Source organism: Leiobunum rupestre, chromosome 5 (genome assembly GCF_980474605.1).
Source record: "Leiobunum rupestre chromosome 5, qqLeiRupe1.1.hap1, whole genome shotgun sequence".
NCBI classification, from domain to species: Eukaryota; Metazoa; Arthropoda; class Arachnida; order Opiliones; family Sclerosomatidae; genus Leiobunum; species Leiobunum rupestre.
The window spans coordinates 15,092,887-15,120,596 of NC_143388.1; the positions used below are offsets into that span (position 1 = coordinate 15,092,887).

The following is a 27,710-nucleotide window of genomic DNA, read 5'->3' on the forward strand; positions in this document are numbered from 1 at the left end:
ATAATGGAAACATTTCACTTGTACCGTATGCAACAAGTGTTTACTTATAACCAGATAGCTTTTTGACATAATAAGGCTTAGCAAAAACACGACTTTCTGTTTAAAGGTGAAAAGTTTTCATTATTTCCACATGAACCTTTCCTGCATTACTCCACCAAACACATAGAAAAATTATTTAAACGAAACATTTTCCTTAATGCGAAGTTTCATATTTCAAGCAAATACATTTAGCAATATACTGACTCTAGCACTTTTTGTCTAAGAAATATTCTTATTTTTACCTTGTTTCTGTATATCTACCGTATTACCAGATCCGTGATTTTGACTGCATTAGTGTAGGGAGCTGTTGGCTCGCCTGGTATAAAGGGCTTTCCACCACCCTCCTACGCATTGTAACCCGTCCACCTGAATTAATGGCTATAAAAGTCGCTTGATTACTTAGGCCTAAGGTGGTGCCTTGGGTATTAGCCTAGCTGATTATTAATATTATTATTAATATATATAAGGAGAAATCTGGAATACAAATAGTGGGAAATCTGGAAATACCGAAGAAATATTAGAAATATTTTCGATATTTCTGGAAATCTAGAAATGTAGAGAAATCCAAATAAATATTAGAAATCTCGATAAATTCATAGAAATGTTGGAAATATAGAGAAATAAACGGAAATATTTGCGATATTTCTGGAAATCGGGAAATCCTAAGAAATATTGGAAATCTCGTGAAATCGAAAGAAATATTGGAAATCTAGAGAAATAAACGGAAATATTTTTGATAGTCTAGAGAAATAAACGGAAATATTTTTGATAATCTAGAGAAATAAACGGAAATATTTTTGTTATTTCTGGAAATCTAGAGAAATAAACGGAAATATTTTTGATATTTCTGGAAATCTAGAGAAATAAACGGAAATATTTTTGATATTTCTGGAAATCTAGAGAAATAAACGGAAATATTTTTGATATTTCTGGAAATCTAGAGAAATAAACGGAAATATTTTTGATATTTCTGAAAATCTGGAAATATTTGGAAATGTTTAAGAAATATCGGAAATATTTAAGAAATATCAGAAATATTTGGAAATCAGAAATCTGGTGTACAATTTTTTACTACCCCCTCGGTATTAAACACAACATCTATTTATTTTAGAGTTTACTGAACGTCTTAATTTTTGAAAATAGTCTTGACAAAAAATTCTGAGATTTATTAAATCAAGTATTAACTAAAAGTGTGAAAGAAAAGGTAACCAAATTTAAACCAAAAACTGGACGTCATTTTCTTATCATTTTACGCACTTACAAGGAGACGACCCGAGGTGTTACACACCGACTTCGTTCAAACTCGGGGCATTGGTAGACCGTCATGTAACTTGAAAAATCCTAAAGGGAATTTATTCAATGGGTAACGGTTTTGCCATGGCAACGAAAAAGGTTTTTGACAACATAAAATTGAAATTTTTCCTAATTAAGCCATATCGGTTCATTTTCACCCATTTGGTTCAAATTGATCCAAATGTGATCAATTTTGATTTTTTTCGTCAATTTTTAAATTTTTTTTTATAATCTTTCACCGGGGGGGACCCTTGGAATCGGTTCAAATCCCATGTTATTTTCAATGGGAAAATTTCTTTTCGTTGCCATAGTAAAACCGTTGCCCATTGAATAAATTCCCTTTAGGATTTTTCAAGTTACATGAAGGTCTACAAATCCCTCGAGTTTGAACAAAATCGGTGTGTAACACCTTGGGTCGTCTCCTTGTTAGTTACAAGGCGTTCTTTGAGGCACGTACAAGAAATTTAATTACGCGTATAATTTTTTCGTCATGTCGCTTTGACGCGTAGGGAAGTCACTCTTTCGCGAGATATCCTAAAAAACTTCGCTCATCTCGCAACACATTGGAGACAGCATTCGTTTTACACCCCATTCGTCTTCCAGCAGTCCTGGTCCTTTCAGTCAGATCTATCTTTACCGACGCTGCGGCGAGATGGCGGCACTAGCGAATATCCTGACGTCGTTGCACATCATTCTTCGGAACCCCCGGTACCTGCCAACTAATAATTATACCGAAAGAGAAAACCTATTTGTTTCGCCGACTATGATATAACAGTTTTTAAATCCCAATTTTCCCCTGCCCCAGAGAGACGCGGGGGTACCCTTAGAATTGGCCAGAGGCTCTCATCCAATTAAATGCAACCGAAAGCGTCTCCCAGCGAACCGTGAAAGAGACGATTTCGTCCAATTATTAATACCTCATATCTACTTTCACCGCAAATGGAAAGTAAAAAAATTCCCTTCAAGTTTCAAGCATTTATTAATCGAAGTGGACTTGATTCGCTCGCAAATTGCAATGTGTCGGAATGTCGTCTTGCCCGGGGCCAATAGGCTTGTCCCATTCCTGTGGGTCAAGGCTATAGACCATTTTCATACACCTATAGAAATATGTTTCTGTTTTATATATTTTTTGGTGTTTTATAGTCCTCTTAGTTATTTTATTGGCATACGCTTTACGATTTTATAAAAATATATATATAAATATAAAAAAGATGGCTGAAGATTCCTGTTGAGATTATGATGCAAAATTGAGATAAGCTGCCCGTTTTACCGCGCTATTTGAAGAGGTACTTAAAAATAATTTTCACAAGGATGAGTTTTTTTATGTTACAGTTTTGGTAATGTGGTGATTGAAGTTCCGATATCTGGAGTAGGTCATACGAAAAATACGACAGAACAGAAGTAACAGTAGTACTTTAATTAATAAACTTTAAGTAAATACTGTCTTGGAGTCGAAATAGTTTTTGAAAATCGCTATGTGACGAATTTCGCCGGGTTTGATTTAAGGACCTTAAAGTTTAATAAGACCTAAAAACAAAATGCCACATTTTTCTTCGAATTAATTGTTGCTTAATAATAGTAATAATAATAATAACAATAATCAGCTAGGCTAATACCCAAGGCACCACCTTTAGGCCTAAGTCATCAAGCGACTTTTGAAGCCATTAGAAGGACGTTCACGCATTCGCTTAGTCAACTCTGGGACAGCTTAAGCAATATCTGTCAAAACAAAATAGTTATTGGTAATTGCGATTCCAATTACGTATTTTTGAAAATATGTTCCTTCATAATTCGAGGATAATTACAATTTGAATTGAATCAAATTTCTTCATCATATGTCACCACCCATAATCTCGATTTGCTTGCACGATACGTGTCAAATTTCTTCCAAGTCCTTCCGGCTGTAAGCTAATAAAGGTATGAAATCGTTATCAGAAATCTAGATTCAAGATAAGGTGGTATAGAATAAATATTAGGTTCAAAAGTCTAAAAGATGAAGCAGGTTGTCGTTTGTGTTTTCGATCAAAAATGAAATGCATTAATATTAACCCAATTTCCCAACCTGCAATTCCAAAAAGCATTTTTAAAAATCAGCGGGAACCTTCGAAAATGCATGTTTCAAGTGAATAACTTAGCAAGATAGGGAGATTAATACTTATCTCGTAAGATATATTTTATACACTTTTGATATAAGGTTATTAAAAATATTTCGGGTTAAATACCAATTTCTTAATTTACTTCTGATGAAACGCTGTTGTATAAACGTAATAATATACAAGTTAAGCCACGCGTAGAAAACGTGTGGGGGAAACTTGGAGGGGTGTAGATGTTCCTTTGTGTGTACAGCCTGCACCTCCAACAAGACCCCCCTACACCTTTAAAGAGTTTTGTTAAATTAGTAACATTGTAAAAATACACTGTTAAATTTTATAAACATAACATATTGACAGAAGTAAATAAATCTTCCGGCGTTTACTTCTGGTATTGAAGCTGATAAATCTATCTGATAAAAGCTCTTGCAAAGACGAATTAAATTAGAAATATGATGTATTGACAGAAGTAAATAAGCTGCCGCCATTCACTTCTAATATTGACGCTAAGAAATCGAGCTTATAAAAGTTACTACATGACCTTCGTAATATTAAGCTAGAAGCACTGTAAAAATACACTTGAATAAATTTTAGTGTTGTTAATTTTCCGGAAAATTGGAAAGATACAAAAATTTAAACATAAATTACTTTTTAAGGGTTTTTAATTTTTGTAAACTTTTTTCGATATAAAATGTCTAATAACAGTAAACATACTACAAAACATTAATAATGTTACATTGTTAATCAGTTTAAAGCTGGTCTAGAGGTTTAGTTTTTCTTTTAGATACGAAAAAACGAGGCGAAAATTCCGCTTTATTTAAATTACAAACAAAATATTAAACTAATCATGGAATTAAAACTATTTTATTTATTTTTTCGGAAAAATACCGAAAATTTTCCAAAAAAAAAGGCCTCTGTCACTTTCCAGAAATTTTCCGACCGGAAAATATTCCGACTTACAACACTAATAAATTTTATAAAATATCATATTAACAAAAGTAAATAAATCATCCGTCGTTCACTTCTGGTATTGAAGTTGAGAAATCTTGGTGATAAAATATGATTGGAATCGTTTATTCTTCAAATATTATAAACGGTAGCCCGAACAAAGGGTGACCTTTATCGCAAATTACAGACCATTGATCACGGAAAATTCATCAAAGAAAAGGTCAAAATTGAATAGAACGCGAGATATTCTTAGCAAAGGGTATAATAGATCCGGCGGCGACCCACGTCCGGGCTATTAGTAAATCCACTTTTCATTAGCGATACTAAAGGCTTCTCTAATTGGCGTATGCTGTCTTTGGTCGACCTCAATCTGACCTTTTAATATACCCACAATGACTCCGAGGTTAGAAAAATTGCTTATAAACTCCTTAGGCTAAGAAATGGACGTCATAAGCAAGCGCGTTATTTGGATAGAACTCGGCGTTAGGGGACGCGTCGATTCGCGGCTATTTTAAAATTAGTTTTCTCTTTCGTCGTCTGGGGGCTCTGGCGGCGTAAGAAATTAACAACGGCGTCTCGACTCTCGGGCCAAAATTAAGTTGGTGGCGCGAGCCGAGTTTAGCGGTTAACCGATATTTCATGTCCTAGCCTTGTAAAAACGGCTGCCAATGATTGGCTTAAAAAATAAATCTCCTCTCCTTATTGGTTGAATTCTTTAACGTCTCCTAGAGTACGCCGCTCACAGTCGAGTCTAATTTTTGCCTCATTTTTTTCCGCCTAAGTGGATTTTCAGACGCTGACAGTGTCATTCGAAGTACGTCCGTCGGGTGTAGTCTGTACCGTCGGCAAACTAGTGGCAAAATCAGCTAAGGTTGTCCTTAACTCTATCCCTCGCGATGATCGCAGTTTTGTTAATGTTATTAAAAGACGGTCCACTTCGTAGAGAGTGTAATATACCCCGTCCTTTTTTTTTGGCTCTTTCGGTAAGAGGCGAAATTAATGGGGAATCATCTAATGGTGGAAATTTGCGCCGAGTATTAGTCGCAAAGTCCTGGGGATAATGGCCATTTCTCTCCCTCGGCTTTTTTTGGCGCTAGATGCTTTTTGCCGGTGGTGTGTGCTTATAATAGAAGGGAAATTAACTTCAGCGTTTAACGGCTGCTCCTGAAAGAACATAGCCAGATATAAATGATACCCTAGCCAACGAGCCCCAGCCAGCTAACCCACAAAACATATCTCTTTGTGCGTCTCCTCTCCGACTCGCGGACCAGCCATAGATTGAATTTGGCTTAATTGCCCTTATGCCGATCTTACTGCTTTTAAAATGACTTAATTTAGGCTTATTAGGATTAGAGGTCGGCGTTGGAATAAGAAATTATATGATTGTTTATATTTATCCATAACAGAGAATTATTCAGAAATATTCGAAAAAAATGATTAATTTTGCATGTTAAATCGTTGTTTAATCGTATAATTTATTCGTATAAAACAAATAATACTAATTTTTATGATTAATTGAAATTTTTGCGGTTAATTTATTTGTTCCGCTGACCTCTAATTAGGATTTTATTTAATGGTACCCTGACTGATTATCTGGTTTTGTGTGCCTATTTATATTTAAAACTAATGTAAAATATTTATTTCAATAAACATCTTTTGTTTTTAAAATTTTGATTTATGTAATTTGAATTCAATTTGAAATGTGTAAATTAAACAGAAACAACTTTGGAACCCAAATTTATTTGAATTGTGTCTAAGAATGGTTCTAAAACGAAACCAAAACAAGTGAATAAGATAAATAGAAAACCAGATTTATTTGAAATGTGTCTAAGAATGGTTCTAATACCAAACTAAAAACTAGTAAAATAGAAAAAAAATAGAAAACCAAATTTATTTTAAATGTGTGTATATATTGTTCTAATGTCAAATTGAAAAATGAACTTACAAAACAAAATTTATTTTGAAATGTGTCTATGCAGAGTTGTAAAACGAAAAAAAAACATTATTAAAAAATTTAGATTAAATTAAATTTTTGTCGACAATTTATATTACTAGTTGATTATTAAATTCAAGGGCTTAATTAAAAGAAATCGAATTATATTTTAATAAGTTACAATTATATAATCTTTGATAAATCCAGAAAATGATTACATATTTGAGAATTTACTCGTCTATTTAACTAAATCCTAAATAAGAAATAAAATAACGTTTATGTAATCAACAATTGAAGTTTAAGGGGGAAGACTACTGTGGCCATTGTCTACTTTCGCGCTATTTCAAGCTGAACACTTTTAATTTGGTATTGTAACTTATAAAATTAATATTTAAGTGTAGAACAGCCTCTTGTTTAGTGCCTAAAATGTTTTTGACAATTTTAAATTTAAAAGTAATTAAGTTATTACGTTTTAATTTGGACCCCCGGAGCTAAGCAAGTTGGGCAAGCGCCCAAACTACCCTTTAGTTAGCACCTTATATCTCGTTAACTATTAAGATTAGAATTATCAAAATTATTTTAAGCAGTAGAGGAATGTTCAGCCTAATAAGAAAAATATAATTCAATTATGTAATTGTTAAAACAGAACGAAAAAGAGGCTTTTACTGTATTCTTCCCCCTTAAGACATGTTAGAATCTCCTTGAATTCATCAAGAAATTGAATCAGTATATCTTTGTTGTAAATGGATACAATTTAGCAGAAATATTAAGCGCACCATGTTGGGCTATCCCTCGTCATAAAATATTTGTTCCATGCCTTGGGGTTATTAGGGTATTTTCTCGACTAGCCCAGATTCTTAGGGCTAAACTGTGTCGTCGTTAGATGTAAGCTTTCTTCGTTTAGGGTGGTTAAATCTTATTTTGGGGCCAAACCCTCATTTTTATTGTTTGTGAAGCAGATTTTGGGGGTGCTAGACACTTTTCTCGTACCCCTAAAGACAATTTGCGGGCCTCTACGTGAAAAACAAACTTCACTCTATTGTTAAACAATTTAGGAAACTTTCTGCTTGGATTTATCAGAAGTAAATAACACCAATCTTACGAGATAAGTTCCTTCGTTGGCTAGATGCAATTTTTGATATTTGTAATACACGGTATCTCGGCTTTAAATTTATCTTGTGCCTAAAAATTAAAAAATTATACTACCTACTATTACACTAACCATATTTTTAGTCAATATAATTACATATTTTGTCCAGAACTATTTTTTTTAAATGTTGGATTATTCTCAACTAAGAAATATTATTATATTTCTTTGGGCTTTGATACAGAATAAATTTAGATTTCTACAAAACCTCATATACCTATTATTTTTCTTAAAATTTTATTTAAGTTAGTTGTTGTTTTTAGACTTAGACTCATTATGGAATAATTAGTTTAACCGGTGAAAAAACACGAATATATATAGCCCCCACCGCAAAACGGGAAATATAATCTATATCTAGGGATAAACAAACTGGCTTGTCTAATAGTTAATCGGTATTTCACAACCGATTCTCAGTTAGATGGGACATCAGATTATCCAATCAGAATTGATCAGATCAGTTGATATCGGTCAAAATGATAACCAGTTAGTTTAAAAACGAAACTAATCTGAATTCATCTTAAATCGACAGACAGAAGTTGATCAGATTTCAGATACCTGATAGTTATCGATTTTACATATCCTTTGATTATTTTCATTTGCTTACCATAATATTATATATATAAACTAAATGTTCTGATCAAATTGCTGGGTGAGGCTAATGGAAAAGATTAACCTGATCTTACTAACTGATTACAGTCAGTTATCTGAAAATCACAGCCTGAATATCAAGTGGCAGTTGAAAGCACTAGTTAACCTCTAATAAATATTACCAGAAGTCTTTAAAAATCAATTTTTAAACTAAATTAAAGTGTTAGATTTTGAAATAATAAAAAATGTAGTTACTCGTGATATTAATGGTGAAATGAAGACACAAAAGTCGTAACTTGGTGGACGAAAACGTTTTTAATAATTTCCGTTGACCAATAATTTGACAAATCACACATTTTGTTTTCTACGTCAAAGCTTTTATATATTTACCACAGTAAAACCAATGCTTTTTAACAACATTTAAAAATACTAGTAGCAATGCATGGAAAGGTTTTTTTCATCTTAATTAATTGTTTTTATTTTTACTCGACAATGAATAGTTTTTTTCGAAAAATAATACTTAAATGTGATGTGTGGCTTTTAGATTCGCGGTGTTATACCGTACTCATGATGCGAATGGAACCTGGGTTCGAATCCTTCTCGCTCGTTACACTGACTTTAACCTAATCTAAAAGTATTATGGCAATTCTACGATTCGTTGAAATAACCAATTAAAAAAAAACATATAAATTATTGGACTAATACGACTATAAAGGGACGGGATAGTTGTATTTCGTTACTTCAGATGGCGCTTATAAATAAGAAAATCCGAACACAAAATGAGTAATGGTTCTAGGAACTAGGTACGAAAGCATCGATGCTTATCATTGTAAAATGAAAAAAAAAATTAAAAAAATTTAACAATTTTGCGATTGGTTTTTTTTTTAAGAAAGCAAAATTTTTCAACAAAAATTTCAAGTAAAAAAAAACTTCAACACATGTACAATCACTCACTCAGTATTAATTTGTTTTTAACATTCAAATATGAATAAAAATATGGCAACTTAATGTTTTCGCTACGAACGTATTGCGGTGCGCCATGTGGTTGATTTCAACTATACTATAGGTAATTGTAACAATACTTTTAGATGATTATTACTTTACAAAATCGAGACGAATATGAAATAAAAATTAAGGATTAAAAACTACAATTTAAATATTTTCTTTATAGGAAGATAAGGAATTAAAGGTAGTTTCTAGGTTCTTATACAATTCTTACATATTAAAATTACACATTTTGGTTTTTGTTTGTATTCGTCTATATTAACGCGGAATTTTTTCAGGTTTCTTTTTAAATAATGTAATTTTTCCATTATCAATTTTCATAAAGAATTTTTTTTCACAAATGTCAAAGATTTTCGCGACTTTTAAGTATGTATAACAATTTTTTTTTGGTAACATAATCGAAATTTATTTTTTTTTTAATATCATTTTTTTTGGGAAGAAAAATTCACGTGATTAGCTTTTTACTTGAATGATAGCTTTTTTGTAAACGTGAATACAGTTAACCATTATAATTGTTATCGTACGAACATTTATAACTGTTACACATGTACATTTAATTTATGTACATAGACCTAAAAAATGTGTCCTCTTTAACGTATTATATAGGACATTTGGTTTAATTTTAATCACACTTCGAACAGACGGGAAGCGACGTTTTATTAACGGTATAATTTAAAATTAAAATGATTTGAAATTAAAAAAACGTGATAGTTTATTTACTATGGGTTTAGTACAGAAAACTTCCTTTTTTTAAATATCTATGTTTTGTGTTTTGTTTTGTTTTTTTTACTTTTTTTCCCGACAAAGGTTCTGTTTTGTTTTTATAATATCCAAAGCGGATTGGGGGATAAATGTGGAAACGATTTTAAGCGTGGATTGTGCAGACAAATTATCCATAACGCCTCATCATCGATAAGTTAATCGGGGAAGAGTTCCTTCTCGCGCGTAAATGTCGAATAATCTTCAAGTACCTCCGTTTGCCGAAATATTTCACTAAATTGAAGATAGATGGCGTTACCTGGTCCCACTCTTTCACCCGAATCTGCGGCGCGATTTTCGAACGCGCACGCGACACGCTTCTTCATCCGTTTCTCTCATTGTCGTTAAGCCTCGGCCAATGTTTTAATTTAGCTCAGAGTGGCTATTTCAAGTTGATATGTTTTAGTGTCGTGCTTTTTCTCGGAAAGCACCGAACTGTGGCGTCTCTACGCGCTTGTTTTATTTGGTTTTTTTCACTATGGAAGGTAGTGAAGTTCTTAGTTATGGTTGGTTTTGTTTTTTTGGTCTTTTAAGGAGCGGGAAGGAAAGGTATAATGTTGTGAAAACTGTACAAGAAATGCGAAACAATACAAATGTTTTGTTTTCAAAGAAACTTTCTTCACGGATTAATTCTCCTTTTTTCACGGCTACACAGACATGGGGCATTCTGAAAGATAGAAAAGATTTCAAGTGTTAATTGGCTTATTTAAACAATACATTTTCAGACACTTTAAAATCATGGATTAATTGGTAGGCTTAGTTAAAGCTTGGATAAATAATAGTAGTTTCTACCTGGATTTACCACTTTATAATAAGTGTTTGTTACGGATTCTGCCTTGTAGAAGGCTACGTGTTACGGGAGTTTCGGTAACTTCGCCGAAGCGTCGCTGCTGTCGCAAAAGCCATTTGCTGGTCCGGTTTTTTTTCAAGTGATATATCCAGGTAGGAACTACTATTATTATTCCAAGGTTAAAAGTAGTTTAAACTCGTTATAAATAAAAAAAACGTCACTGGTGTACGCTTCCAATTGCGTGGGTAGTTTTAGCGGTCCAATGAGGTGTAGTAAATTTTATGTTTGGATTTAATAAATTATCATTATTTAATTATGGAAGCGTTTTACTTTTCAATAGGCCTTTGTCTCGAGAAAAACCAAGCTTGTGAAAGCTAGGAGCAACAAACACAGCACCCCACACAAGGAGAACGCAGACCGTCAAAAGTCGTGCATTTTCTGGTGTACAATTTTCATTGGTTAGATGCTTCAGAAGGGGAAAATTCGGAAATTGTTTCCCCCCTTTCCGTAAAACGTTCAGCGTAAAGGTTCGTCCAATGAAATTTGTACACAACACAATGCGTTAGCGTGTTTAAAGGCTAGCTGCGTTCTAGGTGAAAGAGATTCATAGACGTCGTAGCCTGTAAATTGCACACAGCGCCAAGTTCGCTTGCGACGTATGCGTGAACTTCACAATCAAGTCGATAATGCTTTAGGTGTCAACGAGATTTAAGGCGTTTTTAAAATAAATTATATTTGACTTGTCTAGGTTTCACTGCAATACACTTCAGTCTCAAGGCTTAACAGAAGTTAAGGCTGATTAGCGCTAATTAAGTTAAAAACCATCCAATGCACAGGCTTAACAGAAGCTTAGGCTGATTAGCGCTAGTTAAGTTAAAAACCATTCAAGGCTCAGGCTTAACAGAAGCTAAGACTGATTAGCGCTAGTTAAGTAAATACCATTCAAGGCACAAGCTTAATAGAAGCTAAGGCTGATTAGCGCTAGTTAAGTTAAAAACCATTGAAGGCACAGGCTTAACAGAAGCTAAGGCTGATTAGCGCTAGTTAAGTTAAAAACCATTCAAGGCACAGGCTTAACAGAAGCTAAGGTTGATTAGCGCTAGCTAGTTAAGTTAAAAACCATTCAAGGCACAGGCTTAACTGAAGCTAATCATGATTAGCGATAGTTAAGTTAAAAACCATTCAAGGCACCGGCTTAACAGAAGCTAAGGTTGATTAGCGCTAGTTAAGTTAAAAACCATTCAAGGCACAGGCTTAACTGAAGCTAATCATGATTAGCGATAGTTAAGTTAAAAACCATTCAAGGCACCGGCTTAACAGAAGCTAAGGTTGATTAGCGCTAGTTAAGTTAAAAACCATTCAAGGCACAGGCTTAACTGAAGCTAATCATGATTAGCGATAGTTAAGTTAAAAACCATTCAAGGCACCGGCTTAACAGAAGCTAAGGTTGATTAGCGCTAGTTAAGTTAAAAACCATTGAAGGCACAGGCTTAACAGAAGCTAAGTCTGATTAGCGCTAGTTAGTAGTTACGATAAAAACTTTTCAAGGCAGGTATACCACGGTAACAAAACTTATATTTAACTCTAGACAAAGTTATTGGAAAACTAAAACAATCCAAATAACTTTATAAGGAAACATGTTGTCAAACTATGTCCAAAAAAACAATTTCTTGCTTGGCGTGGAACGTAACGGATATCCGGTGGATTAGATTAGATTCGAGCCCCCCACCCGTCCTTTAGTGGCGGGGACATTCTCTTAGAGCCCACCTGCCTGACAAACGTAGAAAAGCCGCGAAAGAAGAGATAACTGAAATCGTAATAAAAATAAGTGTGCACGTCACCCAAGTCAAAGCCCATTACGAACTCTACATTCAAACGTCGGAAACGTCGCGTGCGCTGCCACCGAAGTTGTTATCGAAATGGGAAATGGACTTACGGAGAAGTAGTGGATTATCTCATTTCTTTCCGCTTCAAGAATATAATTTATTAATGAAAGTCAATTTATTTTTGGACAGGCCCTAGTCCCCCCCTCACAGACAAGATAGACGTGCAATTTACCAAACAGTCCCAAACGGAAATGGAATTATGTCATTTGACGTGGTACACGAACCGGTCATTGGGCAAAGAAAGTTTACATAAACTTAGAAATTGAAAATATATACGAGCTAGAAATATGTTATCTATCTGTGTGTTGTTACCAAATGTCTGGCAGCCTTTGCCTACTTTCTTAATTATTATGATATTAAGTATTATTTTTTTATTAATCTGAAATTAGGAAAATGATAGGATTTTCTGAGTTGTACAAATGGTTTCTTGTTGATAAAGATGAAACCACTATATTTTCATTTACTATATTATGTCTTATGTAATTCCACATAAAATTAAATTTCTATAAATTCTTATATAAATAAATACAAGTTCTAGATTAAATTCATTCATAAATTTTTCTATAGAAAATACCTAGTTTTTGTTCCACGCCTATAAAACAACTACAGAAATAGGATTTCGACAGGAATCCATACTTCTACTTGGAATGCTTATCCTGCCGTATCGCGTATGGTAAGATCACTAAGACGGCTTTGGCCCCGCCTACGAGATAAAAAAATCCCCTCTGCGCGTGCTCCCATCTCACGCTGTTGTTTGTTAAGTTAACATAGTGACGTCAAAAAAAAACCGTCATCCACACCGAGACGAAAATCTGGCGCGATAAGCATTCCAAGTAGAGGTATGGATTCCTGGTTTCGAATACCTTTCCACAGAAATTCTATAGAATAGGATTATAACCTCAACGCATATAGGACGATTTTGGATCTATCTCTTAACTAAAGTTATATTCCTTCAAAGTAAATCTCAAAAACTGTAACACCTTGCTAAATTTCAACAGAAAGGAGCACAAATCAAGCAAGTAGCATCCATTCTTTAGGTTCTGGTCCCTTCAGTCCTTCTTATTACTTAGAAAAGTCGCAGGCTCATTATATTATTTTCTATCCTTTCCCCCCTTTTACGCATTTTGTGTCACACGGATTTTATTAATGCTTTTGTTTCGTCGATGCTGCGCGCTGAGGATGAGTGAGCAAACAGAATTCCCCCTAAAAATTTCCTAATTAACTTATACACTATTTTTAAAGGGGAAAAATACTTCGCAGCCAGGCCTTTGCCGTTAGATAGTCTGATATAATACGGACGCTCTCTCTAGTCTCTAGCTCGGATATAAATTGAATTTGGACGTGCCTAGCATGCAAACTCGGAGCTCTTTGTCGTATTAATTTTGCCAGCGCCACCTATCTTCTTAAACGCGCAGTTGTTTTCCCAAGGAAAATTCGCTACAGAGGAGGGCTATTCTTTGGCTTCTTATTATGATAGTTTTATACGCAATCAAGGTCGATTTGAAATTTAATGTTGCCAGCCCCCGTTCTCTGCTTTCCCCCTCTTGAATACTTCGCTGATTTTAAGAGTGTCTTTAATATCTTATTGATAAATTACTATTCGTATTGTTAAAGGTTTGATTTATTATCAATTTGCTCTTTTGATGTTGGACCGCGGGATTGGCCTGTGTTTATGTTTTAGTATTCTTTAACGCTTCGTCAATTTGTATTTTTCCGATCGTGCGATGCTTATCGGCTCTACACTGCATTAGCTCCGTATTACCAAACCAATTTAGAAATAATTTGATTTATGCAAATTTTTTCGGGGTTGGTGAGTTTTGAATTTAGGGTTAAGAAACTTACGCCGCGAAGTATTACGTGTTTTAATAAAGATATTTAATATGTATGGGTTAGAGTTGAATCTACTTGTTTCGATTGCTATTCTGGTCAGAAGCTGGCGCAATTTTTAAAAAATAGCAACCACACAACAACACAGTTAATTACTTACGCTCACAAAGAAAAACAATCGTTCGTCTTTGGTTAAATATTCTTTTAAAACAGGGTGAATCCGATATTATTTTGGAAGTAGAATTGTTACCATGTTCTTTTTAACATTATGATATTTTGAATAACCATAGATGAAATAGTTAAATTCAAATTGAAATAATATACACCATTTAATGTCCAGTTTTGTGCGAGATAATATCTTAAACTTAATTCTAATGTAGTAGTACTTCATAGTAACCGTTTTATGTAGCAGGCTATATTACTCCTTTTGAAATTGAATTGTAATAGTGGTTATAAAAAGGTTATGTAAATATTATAAATTAATTAGAGCTCGGATCCATTTGAATTAAAATTCATAATGGAACGTATGAAGTACTCCTTCTGCGAGTTTGCAAGTTATCTCCCAACTGGTTAAGGGGTTTTCCACCCGAGTTCTTCGGTTTCCCCTTTCCATAAAAACTTGTTGAGGTTAACGGTAATAGTAAGTGTTGGCTCGCGTGGCATGAAGGGCTTGCCACCACCCTCCTACGCATTGTAACCCGGCCATCTGTTTAAAGGCATTAAAAGTCGCTAGATGACTTGGGCCTAACGTGGTGCCTTGGGTATTAGCCTAGCTGATTATCATTATTAGCACTTTCTAAATTCGTTTCTGTCGCGAATTGTCAAGTATTAGTATCTATTGTGTTTATATTTCAAAATTATTAAAAAAATTGTATTTCTAATTATAAATGCACTCGGTTATAAATAAAGATTATAGGGAACTTAACAGGCTAACTTTCTTCATTTATAGTACGAAATAAATACAAAAGATAAACAATTGTTGTTCACTCCGAGTTTTTGGTAGAGAAATAATTCCCAACTTATATAAACAAAATAATATATACATATACAGGGTGTTTCAAAAGGTTATGCAAAAATTTGAAAGAGTTGTAGGGGGTGAGTTGAGAAGTATGCCTGTTTTTTCCCCGTTTTCCTACGATGAGTTAAAAGAGCGCCAGAGAGCTTCAAAGCGTGGCCTACTAGCTCCTGGAAGTAGGCTGCAACGAGCGCAAAACCATGCAGCAGGGACTTCAAACACTGTTTAAGTTGCCCTTTTACGCTGGTTACCTCGATAGGTTTACAAAGTCCTTTTTTACCTATCACACGAACTCAAACCTTAATGTTAATATATATATTTAGGTAGGAATAAAATGAAATGGACTAATGCATAAAATTCAAATGAAGTCGGTGTACAAAACCTAGTGTTTATCCAATGGCGGGAAGGGGGTGATTAGAAGGATTGGAAATATCAAACTGCAAAAAGAGAGGAGAGATAAATCGGAGTTCTTTGGAAGGGGTTAGCCAAGACCATGAGTCCCCCCCCGAAAAAACTCTACCAATTTCACCCCTCATTTAGGGTGTCGTAATTATATTCCTAACCCACCGACAATTTCCCCACTTCCTCCGAGTGGGGTCGCTAAAAAATGGCGCGAAAGAGTTTAGCCTCTACGGTTGGCCATAAGAATCCGTTAATAGCGAGGGTAAAAAAATAGCCTATCGATCACCGAAGCCTTTGTCACTAACAGCGAAGGGCTTCGCTCTGGAAGTTTTCATGCATCAGCATAAATCATACTAATTATGGATATAATGAAATCGTTTTCCAAGATACACCCCTTCTCCGTATTAACCCGGCCCCTTCCATCTTGACCCTTTCATTTTTTACTCTCTACTGCGACGTTTCAAGAAGGCCTGGTTACAAGGTTTTGTCATTAGAACCGGTTACGCAAACGCCTTCTCTTAATCAATGGTGGATACGACTACCGAATGGGGGACTTTTTGTATCGGGAATAGGATAAACTTCCATTTTTTAAAATTAAATTAACCTTTTATTATGTACATAAGTCAGATAGTAGTTATATCAGAACTATGAATGTCAGATAGTAGCTACATCAGAACTATGAAAGTCAGATAGTAGGTACATCAGAGCTATGAAAGTCAGATAGTAGGTACATCAGAACTATGGAAGCCAGATGATAGTTACATCAAAACTTTGATAGTAGTTAAAAGTTAATAAAATCACGTTTTTAATTTTTTAATATTTAGGCTTAGCTTCTGCTTTTGGTTTAGTCGCAAGCCAGATTCCCTTGAATGAAGTAGGTGAAGTGAGTCTTCACAAGGTACATCGGTTAAATATAGTTTAAAAATCAAAACTGTAGTATTTCGTTATCTGAACTGATAAAATAATCGTGATAAATCAAATATCAGATTATATGCATTTACGTTCAGATATTATCAGATCCATATCAATTGTTGATATGGGTCAAAATGCAAACCATTACCAGATCAGTTGACATGAGTCAAAATGCAAACCATTATCAGATCAGTTGACATGAGTCAAAATGCAAACCATTATGCGATCAGTTGACATGTGAAAATGCAAACCATTATCAGATCAGTTGACATGAGTCAAAATGAAAACCATTATCAGATCAATTGACATGAGTCAAAATGCAAACCATTATCAGATCAGTTGACATGAGTCAAAATGCAAACCAAGATCAGATCAGTTGATATGAATCAAAATGCAAACCATTATCAGATCAGTTGCCACGGGCCAAAATGCATACCATTATACGATCAATTAACATGATTCAAAATGCAAACCATTATCAGATCAGTTGGCACGGGTCAAAATGCAAACCATTATCAGTTCAGTTGGCACGGGTCAAAATTCATACCATTATACGACCAGTTAACATGATTCAAAATGCAAACCATTATCAGATCAGTTGACATGAGTCAAAATGCAAACCATTATCAGATCAGTTGGCACGGGTCAAAATTCATACCATTATACGACCAGTTAACATGATTCAAAATGCAAACAATTATCAGATCAGTTAGCACGGGTCAAAATTCATACCATTATATGATCAGTTAACATGATTCAAAATGCAAACCATTATCAGATCAGTTGGCATGGGTCAAAATGCAAACCAAATAGTTTAAACCCGAAACTAATCTAAATTAATTGTTAACTGACGGACAGAAGTTGAGCAGATATCAGACACGTCACAGTTATTGCCTTTTAAAAACCCCGATTAAATTCCTTCCAAAATATTAATAACTGTCTATTGTACACACAATACAGGTTCAGCATTGTTGCGGTGTACACATCCTAGATCTTGCTACACGTTCAATTGTTATGGTCTATTCTATCACTGAACTACCAAAAAATACATGAAAATTTACGTCAGCCTAACACAATCTAATATCATGAATTTGTTACTCCGCGTCGCTAAGATAGTGACGTCAGAGCTATTTTCCGCATATCCCTTAATCGTTTAAATAACATGACTCTTTTCTTTAATATGTTCTAGATGAAAATTTCGTTCCACAAGCGCTTCTTTTTTTAAATTGAATAATTTTTCTAATTTTAATGAAGTCTGGTTCTGCATATCGTATTTTTCTTTTTAGCCCTCCTGCCCATTAAACCCCCGAGGGTGGGGTAAAGTCCGCGTGACCGAAGCCGGTAATGATGTCGGAGAGAAAACCCTGACTTTTTAATGGTAACGATAGCGGTGTTTTTTAAATGAAGCACTTCTAATTAATTTCGATTAATAAGAGGCATAAAAGATCTGCGCTGGAAATAGGTTCTTTTTTCTCTCTCCTAAGCGCAACTACGCGAAGTTGATAGTTAATTTAGGAAACGCTGTTGGTTATAAATATTGTTTAAGAGATTCGTCGTCTAATCACCTCCTCTTGGATTAAACGTACAAATGTTTTTTTATCTTTCAACTGTTCTCATTGTTTTCAATGCTCCTTTAAAGTAAGATTAATTCTGGTTAGTTAATCCGAAGGAGGATTTGCGTAATTCATTTTTTTAAACTATTTGTTTGGTGTAGTTTCTGAGTAAATTTTAAGAATTGCCACCGCTGGTAATTAAAATTAATTTAGCGTTACAGCTTTTCTAGGATTAAGATATTATTTCGACTACATTTTTATCTAGACGTTAGCTTACACTTCTAACTACATTTTAATTACTACACTATTATTAATTAAAAATTATCTATGAATATTTATTATAAGTTTTATGCGTTTTATTATTTAATATATAATTAATGATATTAAAGCAAGTGTCGGCTCAACGTGAAGTAGCTCTTTTTTCAAAGATGTCGCTAGCGTCGAAATAAAAAAGGCGGTACTTATAGGTACCCCTCCCGTTGATTGGCTCGTTTGTAAATTGGTCAATAACATAAATTACAGCAATTATAAATAATATTTTTACATGGGATATATAATTTAGGTAAAAGTCCACTAAATAGAGTATAAGTTGTCTAACTATAATACTTTACAATGACTCTCTGATGACGTTATCATTGGGCTATTTTTAATTTTTGCTTCCTTTGCCATAAATAGATGGCACCACGCTCTCCAGTAAAGTCGCGTTTTTCGAATAATTGGCTAGATTCATGTACATTTCTATTAACAGGGGTCTTTTCACAATACAAATGACAATGATAGAGCCACCACTTGCTTTAAAAAAATTATATTAATTAATAAATGTTACATAAAATTTAGATTATTCTGATATATAATTGCGTTATTTTTTCCAGTAGGTAATTAAGGATTTGAGCATAAAATAGGCTATTTTCAATTTTGTTACTATAGACAAGTAAAACCCCTCCTCGAAAACCTGTAGGGGTGTAGATTGCACACAGTAAAAGATGGCTTGTTATCTGTTGTGCTATGACAATTCATAGATTTAATATGATATCAGTGGCGTAGCCAGAAATTCGTCAAGGGGGGTTTGAAGTGTGAGAATGTTAAGAGGGGTGTCGAGAAGGGGGAGGGAATTTAGTACAGTCAAAGGTAGAACCCAAGGGGAGGGTCTGCACCCGGAAACCTCCCCTTGTCTACGCCACTGTATGATATAATCAAATCCTAATCCATATTCAATCACCTTTGGAACCCAGCTATTTAAACATCCCATATGGAAAGTAGAGATCTTTTTCAAAAATCTATCTCCAAATTTAACGAATTCCTATTGGATGATCATTCAAACACGTCACTATAGTGCCGCCCACCTTTGTACATTGCTTAACTGCGGGTTTCTCACTTTCTATTAACATTGCTATTATAGCTGCTTGAGAAACTTCATAAAACTTTCCCATCCCATTCAGCCTCTTAACTTTGCTTGGCTGAGCTTTTTTTCGGAACCCTCTCGAAGGTGGGCTTTTTTACCGCGCTTCTAAAACCAAGCGAAACTTAGCGGCTCTAAGCTAAATTGTTTTTATCCCTCGCTTAACGCTCGAAAGGGACCGAGAGCTGCTCAGCGGCTGGAAAAGCAACACGGCTCCAAAACAGAACTCTTATAAGAAGCGCTTATCCACTGAGATAAAAAAATCTTAATGATCTAGCCCTCCTGTATATCGCGTAGCTCTTTACCTCCTTTTTCTAATTCCCGAAAGAAAATGGTGACAAAAAATGTGTCCTCACCTGAAAGGGTACATTGTGATTCTCTCTCTTTCATAGGCAGGTATTTCGAAAGGGGGTTATTTCAATTATCACCGCCACATTTATTATCAATTTCCCCGAAAGAAGTCTGGTGACAATTTTTTTCCTCGACGAATTTAGATTATATTTTCTTAAATTCATGATCTCGACAAGTGGCGCGCACAACGGGGAAAAAATCAATTAAAATTTCTAATGGTTATTTTAAGATTAAAGGTTTTTTTTTGTTTGAAGCCCGATTGAACCGGTGTAATAATTCAAATTTTTTACCTTTTTATTTAAAAATTGAAGGCAGATAATGAATTTTTCTAATTACTCTTAAAAGATCTAAAATAAAATTTCATAGTGGTTTACAAAAAAAAATTATTTCAATTTTGTTGTGGACAGAATCCTATAGTTAATACAATGGGGTGAGTGTGATATTTTCTGTTTCAGCTTTACCACTTGGAAAGCATCCCTAAATGACCTTCTTTTTAACATGGCCACGCTGCTCTTAAAACCATTAATCAAATTGTTATTCAAATATATTTTAATTAAAATTTACTACAATAACCCAAAAAGGAAATTAATTAATATTAAAAGTTATATTTCATGTGGATCGAAGATAAAACCGGTTCAAATTACCAGGGCCCGTGCAGTCTGGAAGGGCCTGGGTTTAAACCCTCGTTCCTCTAAGTAAACTTATAATAACGGCTCTCTTGAAGTCGGAATTATTGTTTTACGGAGGCCCGGGCACGCTATCAAGGGTCCCTGTTTTGTTTAATTTATCTTTCACATACGTCCATGGCAAAACATAGTAAGCGACATTTTATTTAAATTTGAGATATTTCAGTTTCTATATTTTGATTAACATTATTTCTTATAGTAACCTAAATTATATTTACTGTTTTATTGCATCCAGGAAGTCTTTGTTGAATTAAAATTCACCACATTCTAAAATTGGCGTCTACTAGGCAGCGGAATAATTTTAATGGGAAAATAATCTTTTAACTTCAATCTTACACTATAAATTTCCAACATTAATGCATTAATTAATTTTTAGTTCCTTAATTATAAATTAGCTTCGGATTAGTTTATTAATTTGCTATTTAAGGGGGAAGAATACAGTAAAAGCCTCTTTTTCGTTCAAGCTGAACGTTTCTGTTTTAACAATTACATAATTGAATAATATTTTTCTTATTCAGCTGAACCTTCCTCTAGTGCTTATAATAATTTTGAGAATTCTAATATTAATAGTTAACGAGATATAAGGTCCTAACTAAAGGGTAGTTTGGGCGCTTGCCCAACTTGTTTAGCTCCGGGGGTCCGAATTAAAACGTAATAACTTAATTACTTTTAAATTTAAATTTGTCAGAATTATTTTAGTCACTAAATAAGAGGCTGTTTTACACATAAATATTAATTTTCTAAGTTAAAATACAAAATTAAAAGACTTCAGCTTGAAATAGCGCGAAATTAAACAATGACCACTGTAGTCTTCCCCCTTAAACTACTCTGAAAATTACTTACAATACTACCCGAAATATAATATATTTTAACCAAACGATATAAACTACGTATCGATAGTCAAAGTCTGCTTTATACGAATACATATTTCTAGTACGCCTGTTAAAAGTTAAAACTCTTCCTATATCAGCGAATGAATATCCAAGGTAACATTAGTTGGGGGCGCCACAGCTTTGAATTTCGTCTCCCAGGGTGTTATAAAAGCAGTGTCAGACCTCGGTAGGGCGTAGGGGGGGAGGATAGGGGTGCGAAATTATACGGCGCCCACCCGCCCACAAATAGCTCGTTAATCATGAAAAGGACAATAGAAAAGAAGTCTACGGTGACACTTAGAAAGGTTTTGGAGACGGTCTCCCCCACCCCCATCTCCACACCCCTGACTCCGCGAAGCTTAGTTTGGGACACTTCTAAGCTGACAGTACGTAAAAAGCCTAATAATCGGTAAATTAAACGTATATCGCGCTCTCAGTTGATGGTGGTAGCAACTATGTCTTCTTATTGGCGATCCGATAGGCAGAGATTTCTAGTCATCTGTGACGAGCTATGCGGGAAAGAGTCACCGACTGAAAAGCGCGGGTCTTTCAAGCGATAAAAGTATATATATATTTATATATATAGATATATTTTTTATTTTATTTAGATATATGTATATACTGGGGCATCGTCACCGGTATGCTAATCCTGTCATTTTTTGGGGTTTTATCTATCCAGGCTTTGACGCCGGCTCTCGACGTTTCACGCGCTCATTAAGTTATATTTTTTGACGCATTTTTGCGTGTTCGTGGCTAAGCCTTTGCGTTTATTGTAATAACAAAGGCTTAGACGAGGCTCCGTTAACCCTAGAAGATCTGCAGTGTAGACTCGGCTTTTGGAAAGCTTTTTGGCTCATCATTGATTTGTTTTACGTTCCATTTTTTTTTAATTTATTCCGTTTTTGATGAACCCCAATCGACACAAATCATTACAGTTTGTCGTTTATTTAAATGCGATACGAGTGTGTGTGGGTAATGATGAAGGATCATTATGACCCTCGTCTCTTTGTTGAACTTAGTAATAGTCTCTAGAACTTATAAATTTTAAAATACTTTACTTTTTATACAACACTTCTTATTAATTAATTCATTAATTACATTTTATTTAATATAATACTTTAGAATTGAGAGCTGCGTTGAAAGTAGAAACGTTACCATTGCGGTCCATTTCCGTAAAAGCAATACCAATTTTCAACGCATTTCAATTTAAATATTAGTTTTCCAACCATTTTCATTCTATTTCACACAAATTTTCACATTCTAATTTCCTATTCCATCGATTTCCGAGCCCAAATTTACCTATTCTATCCATTCCCTAACCAAAACTAAGATATCAATCTGATCCATGCCCATTCCCACGGTTACCGTGGCAAATGTTGAAAACAACGGTTTCCATCCAGAATGCAAATTTATGACTTATAAAATACATATTGCTGTCTGATGATCTGTACTTTCGTAGCCTACTCAATACTCTAGGCCTACTTACGAAGAAACGTTTATTTTTCGTCATATCTCAGTTAGTCTTTGAAACCACAAGATGTCGCTTGTGTAAGGAATTAATGAACATTTTGTTCATACGCTAATATAATTTCAATTATATTGCAAACGTTTGCTAGTACACTTTGTTTTCATAGGTTATTCTCTTGTATACAACTATGGTAACCAACACAAAGACAGTAAATTTCAAATTTAAACGTTATACTATGTTTTACACGTTATACTATGATTTACCCGTTATACTATGATTTACCCGTTATACTATGATTTACCCGTTATACTATGTTTTACCCGTTAAACTATGATTTAATTAAAAAAGAAAAATAATTTAATTAGTTTAAGTAGTCTTATTAAATTCAAGTAAGAAATACATTTTGCAACGGCTTAAAGTTTTTTCTTAAAACGCTATTTCTGATGTTTACAATAATTAGTTAGGAAACTGTCCTATGTTAAAGCTCCTAATATCCCATCATTATCTTTAAACTTAAATTATGACTTAATGATAATAATTATATAATAACAATTCAATTTCTCTAAAGCGAAGTTCATATTTATTCACCCCTTTTTTTAATGTAAATAAGACATTTTTCTTGGCATTATCTATTTATTATGAAAGAAAATGTTTAAAGGAAGATTAAGTTCTATTGAAATGCTGCATTTGAATACGTAATCTTAATAAATTTCAAAATCTGTAATGTGACTGGGAGTTGGGGCTATACAGTTAGCAAGCAGCAGCCAGATTGGAAGCATCTATATCGAGCGAAGTCGTACGTTGTCCCATCCATCATTTTGGAAAGTTAAAGCTCAATGTAAAAAGCGTAAGAGGGAAGGACTGTACCCTAGAAACATCAGAGCGAGAGGAAGGATGAAAAGGCTGTGCCTGCCCGGGATGACAAGTGTTAAATAGTTATTCAAATGAAGTTTGAGAATATGATGAATTCATCCTTTGCATTTGAGGAATTTAATAATACTTAAGATCAAGCCCGAGCCGCATATCGTACCAAATTTAAAACATTTATTTCAATCAACATCAGAAAGGGTACTTTAATAAAGTTAAATAAAACATTTATTTCAATCAACATCAGAAAGGGTACTTTCATAAAGTTAAATTATAATAGTCACTTGCACAAAATTACTTAGAATTTAAAAAAGGGAATACAACGAGAGTTAAAAGTGCACAAGATATTTTATTTAGAAAAATAAAAAGCCCGACTATATATAGTATATATAGACTACTATAGTTTCGGATCAGGGTCGGACATAAGGCACTAGTCACGGCATTTGACTACTAAAATAAATGCTCTGACTACTAAAATTAATTGAAATTTTCCGGCTCACTAGTCAATTTGACTAGTGAAAAATTTACCTAAATATTCATAAATAATGGCGAATATGGGGGTATTATAAATTCAGCATTCATCAATACAATTAAAAAACAATCACTCAAGTGATAATAAACTCCTATTTTAATTCTGACGGGTAAAGCAAAATGTCCCACCCTGTTTCCGATGCGTTTTTGCCCTGATGACGGAGAAATAACGCATCCGAAACTATAGTCGTCCTTTTTATTTTTCTAATAAAATATCTTGTGCACGTACTTTTTATTCTAAGGGTACATTAGTTAAGTATTTTCATCTGTAAATCATCAAAATATAATTATATATGAAGGATCGAGTATAATACTATAACAATAATAATAAACGAGTATTTTACAAGTTAAGTAACGTTCAGAAAATGCAATTTTTTTATTGTTACAAATGAGTTGTTCATGTCCGATATACTAACTAATTAGTCAACCTATACTATCATCCGAAAATGCGTTAATATGAAATTTTAGTGGGTCTCGAAAGTACAACAACTGTCCACAAAAGGACTAACGTTTTTAGGTTCACCAAATGTATTGTGTTTTTATATTATCGTCTACTATTCTAGTGGCTATATCCTCTATGAAATTTATAAAATAGATTTAGCCTGTCAAAATAATTTATGTTACTTACACAGAAGCCAAAGCTGCTGTTTCAATAATAGAAAAGCAAACTATGTTCAAAAGTTACAAGTTTCGCGCGTAATTGGCATCACGGAATTAGTCAAATTCATTGCTTGAATCTCAAATAGTTTAATCAAGAACCCATAGACGTACTAAGAACACGTAAGTAATCAAAATTTCCTTTCCTCTGTTCTTGGTAGTTGGTACGTCTATGGGTTCTTGGTTTAATATCACCTAACCAAAAGAAGTGACGTGTACTAACTTTTGCTGAACACACTGCTTATTTCATTCCCACCATTTGACCACCAAGTTTTTCCTGGGAATCCCAGGAAAACTTGGTGGTCTAACTTATTGACCTTTAAGAGCTCTATACAAGACGTTATTAAGCCAACACTTTTTTATGGAAGAATTTAAATTTTATGTCTCGCACTTATATGTGTATAAACAATATAACGGTTGCTTATAAACATGCAATTTATTCCATTGAAACTTGAAAAAGCAACAGATGTATCATCTAATTTGGTATTTTTAAATACGCTTTGAGAAATAGTTAAAATGACCTACGTGAACATAGTATTTTTCAATAGATAATAATATTAAACATCGAATATTAACACAACATCGGGATATCGCTTTTTACATAAATAACAATGGTTTGTTTAAAAACTTTCACTGATAAATGATACGGTTTCGCAATAATATTTAAAATACCCAAAATAAGAAAGCTCTCTAGCATAATGTAGGAACGTGGGATAAACTTTCCTAAATTATTGCCTACAATCACTGCTAGATGCATAGACAAACTCTACACCATCGATTACATCTAGGCCTTCATTGATTTAAAATATTTTAAAGGTAAGTTCCCACTAAAAAAGTATCAGTTTCGGAATCGCGCCAACTTATTTTACGAAAGCAATACAAAACCCAATATCCACCGAAACAAACTAGCACTCATTCCAAAATTGGCAAACTCTGGATTTAGTTTTTACTCCACTTTTTTCGAAGTCAATTTCCGGGCCTTCAGTGGTCCGATACGCGTAAAAATAACAATTAATCCCAGCCGAGCGCGTTTAAGCGCGACTAAAAATCGCTTTTAAAAATTTTTGTTTCGGTTTTGACCATTTTAAGCGTCTATATTTTAGCAGACTATCCCATTTCCAAAATAGGAGTTTTCGCTAGCCCTTTCGCGGCAGAGATTAATAACTTTTTAGCCCTCAAAACTCGGACCTTGTTGTATAAAAGTTGCTGTCGCGTAGAAAAGAGAGGTACGGTAAGAGAGTGTCCACGGTACATAGGCGGTACGCGAGAGCTCAGCGGGAACACTACGCATTCGGTTTGGCCAGCCATCAGACCTTTTCAGCTTTTGGAAAACGTAATTAGTGACGAAAAGTGGAAGAAAAATCCATTAGGGAAGTCGGCGTTTCCTCGTGAGTCCCGCGCTCGGCGTGTGTGCCCGCTTTTAGGCGAAGCAACCCGACAAACCGCGTATCCTCTCTTACACCGTTCCTGTAAAAACAGGAGGTACACATATAGGGGGGCCTATTCCGGGCTATTTTAAAGCTTTTGGATCGCGAGGTAGCCCGTTTTACCGGGGCAAAGGGGAAACGTTAATGTTTCCGTCAGCCGAGTCGCCATTTTAAAAGGGGCGGGGCTCTCCCTTTTCACCGTCACCCGCTAGGTTCGCGCGCGTCGCTTAGTCCTCTTTTATATCACTGATTCATTGAGTAAGAGAGTTACGAGGCGTCGCTTCTACGACTCTAACGGATGAAACTGTCGGGCTTAACGGACAGTAGCCTCGTTTTAGCGAGCACGCTATCTTCACCCTATCGCCCCCGTTGTCATAATTGTCAGGTTAAATCTCGATTGAATATTATATTCCTTAGAAAGGGACTGTGTTGGCGCATTTAGAATTCACGCAGTTTCGCCATTTCGCGCTCTCCGCAATCCCGCTCGTCGTCGGGCCTCGGTTAGGCCTTGGCCGGGCCTTTGCATAAGCGATTCCTATTATCGCCGTAATGTTTCTCCGATCATTTCGAAAGGCGTTTACGGGCATACATTAGACTGGAAAGTAATTAAAATAAAGCGGCGTGGCGAGCGTCTATAACTTGTACGGCGCGCGTAACGCTAAAAGGGGACGCTCCAAGGAGCTGCTAAGCCCCGAACGCGGATATTAGCTTGAATTACGATTATAGCAATATTGTCAACCAGATAGATTGAATGTTAGAGGGATAAACAGCCCCCTGTCCTTACCCCCCCTTCCACCTTTACACGAATGCACCCCTTTGGTCAAAATTAGAGTTGTCGAAGAGATCCACTCATTAGTTAATTATAATCTTATACGTTACTAAGACGTTAAATATTTAATCGTCTCTGATATGCACTTGGAATCTTCGGGTTGAGATGATATAACGAAGCAAATTTAAACGACTTTATGAGGTAAAAAGGTGTGAATCTTGGTTGTTTTAGTACTTCGGTAGCCATTTGTCAAATTTCTACGATTGCAAACAAATAAAGCGGTTCGAAAAGTCAGTTTTAACCGAAATGTTTAAGAGTTGAGATTCCATCTAAGGTGTAAAAATGAAACATGAACCTTAATAAGTTGGAGTTTATATTTGAGTGATTTTCTCGCCAAACAATGAAAGTTTAACGATGTAAAATGATAACATAACATTTAAAAAGATTATTTACTTATTAAAACGCATATTTTACCTATAGAAAAGTATCTATAAAA

General features: G+C 34.5%; 1 protein-coding gene across 6 annotated transcripts in view; it reads right to left on the reverse strand.

Annotated features, from left to right (window-relative positions):
• Window positions 1-10,313: 10,313 nt before the first annotated feature.
• The window catches only part of LOC149943625 (dachshund homolog 1-like), a 236,153-nt gene continuing 218,756 nt past the window's right edge, over window positions 10,314-27,710 (reverse strand). For all 6 annotated transcript variants that reach the window (XM_090174375.1, XM_090174374.1, XM_090174373.1 and 3 more), the window contains one exon: window positions 10,314-10,469. In XM_090174375.1, the coding sequence (XP_090030501.1) occupies window positions 10,450-10,469 (20 nt within the window). In that variant the 3' untranslated portion in view covers window positions 10,314-10,449. The remainder of the gene's footprint in view (window positions 10,470-27,710) is intronic.